The 10,355-nt window shown below is 32.5% G+C and overlaps 1 protein-coding gene across 1 annotated transcript; it reads right to left on the bottom strand.

The window, feature by feature from the left end:
• Nucleotides 1-7,828: 7,828 nt before the first annotated feature.
• Nucleotides 7,829-9,958, bottom strand: LOC134269723 (uncharacterized). Its single transcript, XM_062751928.1, has 4 exons — nt 9,690-9,958; nt 9,169-9,552; nt 8,342-8,542; nt 7,829-8,067 (listed from the first exon to the last, which is right to left on the bottom strand). The coding sequence occupies exons 1-4, from the start codon at nt 9,751-9,753 to the stop codon at nt 7,931-7,933; spliced, it is 786 nt and encodes a 261-aa protein (XP_062607912.1). The 5' UTR covers nt 9,754-9,958; the 3' UTR covers nt 7,829-7,930.
• Between the last annotated feature and the right edge of the window lie 397 nt (nt 9,959-10,355).

The following is a 10,355-nucleotide window of genomic DNA, read 5'->3' as shown; positions in this document are numbered from 1 at the left end:
CCTGTCGAAAGATTACACAAAGTGGGCCCATATTTTGTGATTGATGATGGGGAAAAATGAGGGTTTGGAACTAGAGCCGAGGTGCGAGAAATACTAGTTCCTACGGAAAAGACACGGAATTGCAACTAATTTCTAATAGAGAAGTTTAAATGCTGACAACATAAGCACTTAGCAATATGACACAATTTATGCTTTCTTTTATATTTTTACTGCTCGTTACAAATGTCAAATATGAGAGTACTTGTATAATATCTTGTCTACTAACAATTTACGTGTATTTTCGAAACCTTTAGACACAACCTATTTTCTGGCAAAGGACTCAATTAAGTTTTCACTATCAATGAATGAATCTGTAAATGAATAAATATAGAAGAAAATATAAATCAACGTAGATTAAATAAATATTATTTAATAATTGAAATAAATAACAATATTTTCCTTTTAAAAATGTAATGAACAAGAACATTAATTAAATTGCATTAACCTATTAACGATTTATTATACCCCGCTTGAAAAGTAGCTTGGTATATAGTGATCGAGGTTTCAATCAGTCTGTCAGTACGTATGTCAGTCTGTTTCGCTTTGGGGTACTCATCTCTTATCCGCGACTCCATCTTTACCACGGAATGAAATTTAATAAAGCTTTCAAAGAACCTTTGTTACATAGTGCCATTATACACCTAGTATTTTACATTTTGATCGGATACATATTTTGGGTTTCCCACAGCGGAATATTGACTTGCCGTTCTTTCTATAATATTGAGGGGCGACTATCTCTTATCTACAGCTCCTCCTATACCACTGAATAAAATCGAATACTTTCACAGACTCTTTCTTACATAATGGCATTGTGCATTATTTAACTTTTTGATCTGAATTTTCTTTCGGGTTTCCCAGAGTAAAACATGAACTTTGCCATAATGGCTGGGTGGCGGGGCATAATTTAGTGAGGCCATTGCTCACAGTACCTCTAGTTCATTTACTATTTTTAGAAGATATGTACCATTTCCAAATAAAGAGTACAAATTGAAAACAGAGCAAGCACGAACTTCAGAAGTGAACTGAGGTACCATGGAGGTGGGATCAGCTGCCATGGAGGATCGAGTATCCCCTGCCGATCGGTCACACCCGCCGTGTGCTCCTTGTAATGATCGGGAAATAACAGGAAAATCATCGTCATTTCGAGCAGTGTATAAACAATGGACTAACAATTAGTTTGAATAACGCCAGTCAACATTTGACTCAATGATGAATTGTATTTGCTGACAAGGTCATAGTATTGACCATAGAACTAACGAATTGATGACTGCTGATAATCTTGTTTCATCAACTTGTTTGTTAATAATTTACCTCGTTTTAGAAATTGTTCATACGAAGAGCACGTTCTTGCTTATCGTATCAACTGAGAGATATAAACTCCGTATACAGGTGATGAAGGTATTTTGCTGCATAGGTAAGGGAAGTGACGATGGAAAAGTTAAGTCATCACATTTATCATAGAGCTTGGTTGTTAGATTACCATTAACGTCTATTTCAAGTGAAATATCCAAGTATGAAACAGATGTATCAGACTCTGTGGTATCTTTTATCTTGAGCTTACTAGGATTTATCGTATCGACATAAAAATTGAAATTACCGTTGTTAATTGACTATACGTCGTCGATATATCTAAATGTCAAGTTGAAGGCCACAGCAAGTGTTTTCTTTTTTCACGCATAAGATTTTGCACAAAATCTGCTTCCAATGAATACAAAAATAGGTCTGCTAATAACGGAGCACAATTGGTACCCATGGGAATTCCAATAGATTGTTGGAAACCTGGTCTCCAAAAACCACATAGATATTGTCAATCAGAAATAAACAGAATGTGTTTTAACAAAATAATTTTGCAAATGACAAAAAACCAGGTAAGCAAATTCACGAGTTCCATTTTTATTGAACAAGCAGCTGTCAATGATATCAAAAAGCCTGGACTTTAATTTATCGTGGGTAATGGTTGTGTATAAATTTGAAAAGTCAGAAGTTTTTAAGTTGATTTTGGTAAAACCTTGTGATTTCAAATTGTCCAAAAGTTCTTTGGAATTTTTGAGTATCCACTTCTGATTCACACTCTTTCTTGAATATATTGTTGCACAGTACTCTTTTAATTTTTCCTTCACTACTGTTAATATCTTAGCGAGGAATAAAGAGGCTTGGTTGAACATTTACTGGAACCCGCAATGTATCTTTGTAAGGATTTTTATGAAAATTCGGAATCCAATATATATACGGTAGTTCAAATTTATTTTGGTTCTTCGGGATATTAAGAAATAGGCCTAATATCCTAATCATTTGTATTAAAAATATTAGTACACAATCGTCCTGACGATAGATATGGCATGCCAAATTCACAAAAATGAGATAAACCTAGTTTCACATTTGATAAACTAGGTTTATCGACTGTAAACTATAGTTTACAAACCGTAAACTATAGTTAACGATTCGTTAAGTATAGTTAACGATTCGTTAAGTATAGTTTTTATCTGTAAAACTATATTTAACGGTTGTTAACTATAGTTTACGAATGCTAATCTAAGTTTATCTGTCTGTAATAAGCGTTAACAATAGTTTTTGTTGATGAACATAGATTCACGTTTGTAAACTATAGTTTACAATCGTAAACTATAGTTAAGAGTTGTTAATCATAGTTTCACAAATCGTGAAACTATATTTATCAGATCGTTAACGATAGTTAACTGTTTGTAAACTATAGTTTACAAATCTTGAAATTCTATTTATCAGATAATCTATGTTTTGCAATCGCAAATGATTGTTTTCAGTGTTAAGTATGGCATGCCAAATTCAAAAAAATGAGATAATCATAGTTTCACAATCGATAAACTAGGTTTATCGGTTGTAAACTATAGTTTACAAACCGTAAACTATAGTTAACAACGTTAATCTATATTTCACATTTGTAAACCATAGTTAACGCGATAATCTATGTTTCACAACCGTAAACTTTACTTAATACCGAAAACAATCATTTGCGATTGCAAAACATAGATTATCTGATAAATACAGCTTCACGATTTGTAAACTATAGTTTACAAACCGTTAACTATAGTTAACGATCTGATAAATATAGTTTCACGATTTGTGAAACTATGATTAACAACTCTTAACTATAGTTTACGGTTGTAAACTATAGTTTACAAACGTGAATCTATGTTTATCAACAAAATCTATTGTTAACGCTTATTACAGACAGATAAACTTAGATTATCATTCGTAAACTATAGTTAACAACCGTTAAATATAGTTTTACAGATGAAAACTATACTTAACGAATCGTTAACTATACTTAACGAATCGTTAACTATAGTTTACGAAGTTTTTAAGTTGATTTTGGTAAAACCTTGTGATTTCAAATTGTCCAAAAGTTCTTTGGAATTTTTGAGTATCCACATCTGATTCACACTCTTTCTTGAATATATTGTTGCACAGTACTCTTTTAATTTTTCCTTCACTACTGTTAATATCTTAGCGAGGAGTAAAGAGGCTTGGTTGAACATTTACTGGAACCCGCAATGTATCTTTGTAAGGATTTTTATGAAAATTCGGAACCCAATATATATACGGTAGTTCAAATTTATTTTGGTTCTTCGGGATATTAAGAAATAGGCCTAATATCCTAATCATTTGTATTAAAAATATTAGTACACAATCGTCCTGACGATAGATATGGCATGCCAAATTCACAAAAATGAGATAAACCTAGTTTCACATTTGATAAACTAGGTTTATCGACTGTAAACTATAGTTTACAAACCGTAAATTATAGTTAACGATTCGTTAAGTATAGTTAACGATTCGTTAAGTATAGTTTTTATCTGTAAAACTATATTTAACGGTTGTTAACTATAGTTTACGAATGCTAATCTAAGTTTATCTGTCTGTAATAAGCGTTAACAATAGTTTTTGTTGATGAACATAGATTCACGTTTGTAAACTATAGTTTACAATCGTAAACTATAGTTAAGAGTTGTTAATCATAGTTTCACAAATCGTGAAACTATATTTATCAGATCGTTAACGATAGTTAACTGTTTGTAAACTATAGTTTACAAATCTTGAAATTCTATTTATCAGATAATCTATGTTTTGCAATCGCAAATGATTGTTTTCAGTGTTAAGTATGGCATGCCAAATTCAAAAAAATGAGATAATCATAGTTTCACAATCGATAAACTAGGTTTATCGGTTGTAAACTATAGTTTACAAACCGTAAACTATAGTTAACAACGTTAATCTATATTTCACATTTGTAAACCATAGTTAACGCGATAATCTATGTTTCACAACCGTAAACTATACTTAATACCGAAAACAATCATTTGCGATTGCAAAACATAGATTATCTGATAAATACAGCTTCAAGATTTGTAAACTATAGTTTACAAACCGTTAACTATAGTTAACGATCTGATAAATATAGTTTCACGATTTGTGAAACTATGATTAACAACTCTTAACTATAGTTTACGGTTGTAAACTATAGTTTACAAACGTGAATCTATGTTTATCAACAAAATCTATTGTTAACGCTTATTACAGACAGATAAACTTAGATTATCATTCGTAAACTATAGTTAACAACCGTTAAATATAGTTTTACAGATGAAAACTATACTTAACGAATCGTTAACTATACTTAACGAATCGTTAACTATAGTTTACGGTTTGTAAACTATAGTTTACAGTCGATAAACCTAGTTTATCAATTGTGAAACTATGATTATCTCATTTTTGTGAATTTGGCGTGCCATAGTTAAGTATAGTTTACGGTTGTGAAACATAGATTATCGCGTTAACTATGGTTTACGGATGTAAAGTATAGATTAACGTTGTTAACTATAGTTTATAGTCCGATAAACCTAGTTTATCGACTGTGAAACTATGTTTAGCTCATTTTTGTGAATTTGGCGTACCATAGATAGAATTTATCTGCGGTCACGATTATTGTATCGACCATAAAATTTGCGAAATGTCGACTTTAAACGAGCATTTGAAAACCTTGTAACCAAAACTTACTGATCGGTTAATGAATGATTCTATGTAAAACATGCTCCTGCGAATCAAATCAGCTTGGAGGCTTTTATACAGAATGCAGATGATGATTATATAATTCCACATAAGAAGGAACTCTATCGATAGAAATGTTGAAACATTCACATATTTTATCATGTAATATGGTAGTTGGTAGTTTGGTATATTTACATTGATATGAAAATGGTAACAACACATCGAAATAATTTCAAACGAGTCAAGCTTTTGACAAACAAGTTTATAAAGAATTTTAACAGTCTCGTATAAAGTCATCATTTTGTAAGTTCTTTGGTCGATACAAAGACCTAATTAGCAAGTACAATATATTGGTATCTTTAAGCCAAATGCTTCCTTATATTTTTTATACTTATTATTAGTCCATTATTTACCCACTGAAATCTACGAATTTCTCTTTTTTCCCATCATGATTAAAAGCACACAGCAGGTGGGGGCCGGTCTGCACGGAATGCTCACTCCTCCATGACACTAAAACAAACATGAAATGCCTTTATATATTTGTCGATACGGAGATTAAAGGTTGCCTTCACTGATAAAAATGGCAAATCATTTTACCTTTTAAGCAGGTTGCTTTGTATAAAGAAAGCATTTTATTGATTCCAGCAGACAAGGTTGCTATTAATGTTGTATTTGTCTTTTAAGGCTCGGCTCATTATTACAACTTTATTTTGGAAGAACTTGGTTTTCTAAGTTTGGAAATCCTACATATACTTAGGAGTTCCAAGGATAAAATTCTTCGAAATAACATTTTCGTTAAGATTTTTTAACATTTCAGTCAACCATGATGAGTTTGATCTACCCGACCTATATACTAGATTCCTAAACCCTTTAAAAATCATTACAAAGCTACTTTGACACACAGCAAATGCTCTACAAAGCCCCTATCTTTACTGTGCAACAACATATCCTAGTATAGTGGTGTAAATCAGATGTAGATCCTCAAGAACATTTAGAAAATTTAAGCTCGATATTTTTCTTTCAAATTCTAAAGCTTACGAACCTACAACCAATCTTTAATTTATGCAACTTTTTTTTTTTTTTTTTTTTTTGGATAAATTAAAAATTAGGCTTTTTGATAACGGAAACAACTGCTTTTTCAATGGAATTGGAACTTGGAAATGTTCACATATAGTGATTGGTCATCGACAAAATTACTCTGGTAAAAGACTGATTGTACAGAGAAGTTTTTTGAAATTGTTATTAAGAGGGTGCTAGTTACTAGTTGACAACATTTATGTATTCTTCGGAGACAAAGTCTTTTAACACTGTTTGAATCCTGATGGGCATTTATTGTGATCCTTAATTAACTGACCTTCCACTGGCCTTCGACATTCAGATATCGACAACATTTTATCAATTATAACATTTGCTATTTTCATTCACACCATGGATATAAAGAAGTACTGTATCACAATGAACTAGAAATAAAAGACACAACAGAGTCTGCTACATCTGTTTCATATTTGGATGTTTTAAATGGCAATTTATGACAAAGGCCCGCTTAATGAATTTAAATGTATGAAAATGATATAACTATAACTTTCTCATCGTCAACTTTTCTCAATTATGTTGCTATATTCCGTAATCACCTGTGTTTGATGTTACTAGTATGTCTCCAAACATATTTGCTTTTCTAGAGAATGCTCCGAGTGCTACTAGTTTTTAATCTGAGACAGGCTTCTTACAAATAAGTTGATATTATAGGGATTTTTACAACCTAGTTTAAAATTAGCATTTCAAGAATATATTTTAACGTCTTTAAATGACCTTATGTGCAAATACATATATAACTAAATCTAGGTCCTATATGTGGCTTACTTGTTACGTGGCAATTGTTTGGTCTTTTTTGTACTTAATTTGACTATGGTATGTTCCGTGTACTTCGGGCCCATGGCGGGTATGACCGTTTCCTTCTCCTATTCACCTGATCCCACCTCTGGAATTTCCGAGGGGTCCAAGTTTATGCCCTGTTTATATATTAATTGTATTGTTTGTGATATTTATTAGATTACTTTACGTTATCTTCACATTATCCACTTACATATTTATTAAACTGCAATATCTTAGCCACTCCTTGCAGGAAACAAAGCCAATTTAAAATAAAGTTATGGAGATCCAGAAAAGCTAAGTTGAAACATTACCGAATTAAGTTTTTTTTTGATTTCCCTATAAAATAGTAATATCGCGATGAGATTGATAAAATTAAGTCCAGGTACCATATGATTTCATTAAAATCGGATCAACAGTTGTAAATTAAACACATCAATTCACTGTAATGCAAATTCTCCGACTAGAAAGTCAAACCTGAACAATGGGGTCATACAAAAGTCATGGATCGATTAAAAAAATGACAGTGTATTCAGAATTTAAGTACATCATGTTATGTGATTTGTCTATATTCACTAAGTTTTCGAAGATATATATAATGTGTGCAAATGCAATAGAGAATTTACGGAAAGAATTCCAAAAATTAGGCGAAGGTATTTTTTTTTAAATGAAATTATAGTCACGCAAGGTTATGTACCTTTATTTATTATGCATTCTTTGGTGTTATATTCCAGTTTTCAATTCCATTAGCAGATAATTAAACGCAATATATACACATATAAACTCACTTTTTATTATCAAAACATGCAATCATAAAAAAGAACATTTGCTTCAACAGACAGACTATTGACTGTGTACATGCCAAATTTTCCATAGCCAAAACAAGGAGACTAGGACACGGTTCTTACTGTCCAAGATTAAAACAAAATCAACATGTTGGACAAATGTATATTTTTTAATTATAAATTGGAGTAGTGTACAGAAAAGTGAGGATTGTTTAGGGGTGAAGGAAGATGTTAACATTGCGGAAGGCTATTTTACACGACAGGATGGTCATACTACTCCCCATCTCATAATCCAAGTGAACACTGGACCTGAATGAACAGAGATTGTCTTCGGAGATTATTTGGAGACCTAAAACAGAAGTTAATAAAAATGAAACTTCAAAACAGAAAATACACAACCTCACAAAAAAGAAAAATTACATGTCAAGTTAATGGAATACAAAATGTATTTTTGTTTTAGAAGTGTTAAAACACTTTGTAAAATTGTTTAACATATTCTCTTTACATTAACAAATATTTACTATGAAATAAAAGAGATTTATTCAGATAAGAAAATATAATTAATAATTCTTGAAATGTGATGGAGTGGAAGAATAGAAAAATAGATAGCATTAATTAGTGACCTTGTCTGACCCCATCCTTCTTGCCCAGTACTCTCTGTGGCTTTAGTAATTCATTTAAAAACCAAAGTATAGGAATGCGTGGTTTACCAACATCGCCCTCACAAACAAAGTGAAGTTTGTCTCCTGGAGATGCCTTTATCGAGTCGAAAGATTTCACAAGCTTCCCATTTAAGGTTACTTTCGGAGGGCCGCCATCCATAGCTACAAAGGAATCAAAAACATGAAATGTCCGCTACCGGAATCCAACAAGCTGTAACTTTTTTGACCTCTCTTACATTTCGGGGTTACCAGTGATGTACCGATTTCTTCATATAGAACAGAGCGACGTGTTTTCAGACACACTTCAATACACGTAGTGTAATTTAAAAAATAAATTTTGGTGTACTTTTTTCACCAATTTTCCCTAACTGGTAGTTAAACTTTCATATTTTGTTGTTTTTTTTAAATTTCCTTTAAAGAACACATTTGAGTGCATGATGCTATTTGAGACGATCAATATGTTATAACGTGTTTCAAAAGGATTGCATTGTGAGAATCTGATAGATAAATTGATACTACAGTATCGAATTTCAGAAAAATTATTAATTATTCAAAGAAAAAATCTGTGCATTGTGACAGGTATATGGCAACAGGTGTAAGATTATTAGATATCAGTTGGATGAAATACTCGTAGATTAGTTAACTTGTTTGTAAATACTGAGAAAATTCTAAACTTTTCACGAACTCCACCTGTAATGAACACTAGTGGTTAATAAATCAACTGCGGATTGAGTTTCAAATATAAATAAGGAACTTGTTGATGTTTTTGATTTGAAAACGTAACACACCTTTAGCAACAAAGTCCCCTGCCATTGAAAATGTTCTTAGCTTTCCCTGTTTGTCAAGGCCTGCGTAAGAACACGTGTACCGCCCTCCATCCCCACACATCACGTGACTGAAATCCAGCTGAAGGAAGGATATGGATTGTTCCAGATGACCTGTGACCTTGATGTGACTCTGCAGCCGTGTGACATTGAACTCCTGACCCCACTCAATAACATCTTTATCGTCCTTCCTAAACAGGTAGACCATTGGCCGCTGACTTTGAAATCCATTGAATTCTATGGACATCCACGTTGGCTTCACCACTCTCTTACCATCAGCGTGACATCTTATTTGTAGCCCCGGCTCCCCAATGTAAGCGGTTAGTTTGTTAATATCGAGAACCACCTCTGTCATCATAAACAATATTCAGTCTTATAACTTAGTCTTAATAAACTTATCAATAATTAACAAAAAATCATTTTAAATTACCATTGATTTTAAAGGAAAATGCGTTAACTTTGTGAAATAGATTATTTCAACCTACCCCTGGGTCCCTTTGCATTCGCACAGCCCCAAAGAATCAGAACTGTAAAGTATCTTAAATCCATTTTCTCTGGATGTGGTACTGGAAATTTTCTCTATTTATGTGTATCTCAAATGTAACCGATATGTGAGTGACTTCAATTGCACATTTTTAAGAGTAGTATCATTATTGAGGCATGTTTACATTTCCTAAACAAACGCTGTCACAGAGAAGGAAGAATTTATTCAAAATTAATTACTCACGAGATAAAAACCAACAGATGACATGAGAGGTAAACTCTTTGGGGGAAAACGTATTCTGTACAGAATTACGTAAGACACGGAAGCAGGTTTTTCCAGTTTTCTTTATTAATGTTATTTTCTAGGTAAAGATAACGAAAAGTGATCTCACAGAATTCTCAAACAATACTTATATGTGATACGGACCTTCATAACTACCAGAGGTGGGATCAGATGGCTAGGAGGACTAAGCATCCCCTGTTGGCTGCCACATCCGCCGTGAATCCTATCATTGATCCAGTAGACGGAACATTCCGTAGTAAAATTTGTTACAAAAAGAAGAGTAGGCATGAAACAAGTCATACCAAATTACGACCCAATAAAGGCTTTGTTATATAGTCTATCAAAAGTCCCTATAAATATTAACTGATGCAGAGAGATTACTGCA

Source organism: Saccostrea cucullata, unplaced genomic scaffold (genome assembly GCF_032062105.1).
Source record: "Saccostrea cucullata isolate Sc308-1 unplaced genomic scaffold, CSIRO_AGI_Scuc_v1 ctg382, whole genome shotgun sequence".
Taxonomy (NCBI): Eukaryota; Metazoa; Mollusca; class Bivalvia; order Ostreida; family Ostreidae; genus Saccostrea; species Saccostrea cuccullata.
This window is presented reverse-complemented; position numbering and strand designations above follow the sequence as displayed.

Coding starts and splice junctions, on each gene's coding strand:
- LOC134269723 (XM_062751928.1), bottom strand. CDS start 9,753: ATGGATTTAAGATACTTTACAGTTCTGATTCTTTGGGGCTGTGCGAAT. Junction 9,553..9,689: donor GAATGCAAAGGGACCCAGGG/GTAGGTTGAAAT, acceptor TTATGATGACAG/AGGTGGTTCTCGATATTAAC. Junction 8,068..8,341: donor GAAGGATGGGGTCAGACAAG/GTCACTAATTAA, acceptor CTTCTGTTTTAG/GTCTCCAAATAATCTCCGAA.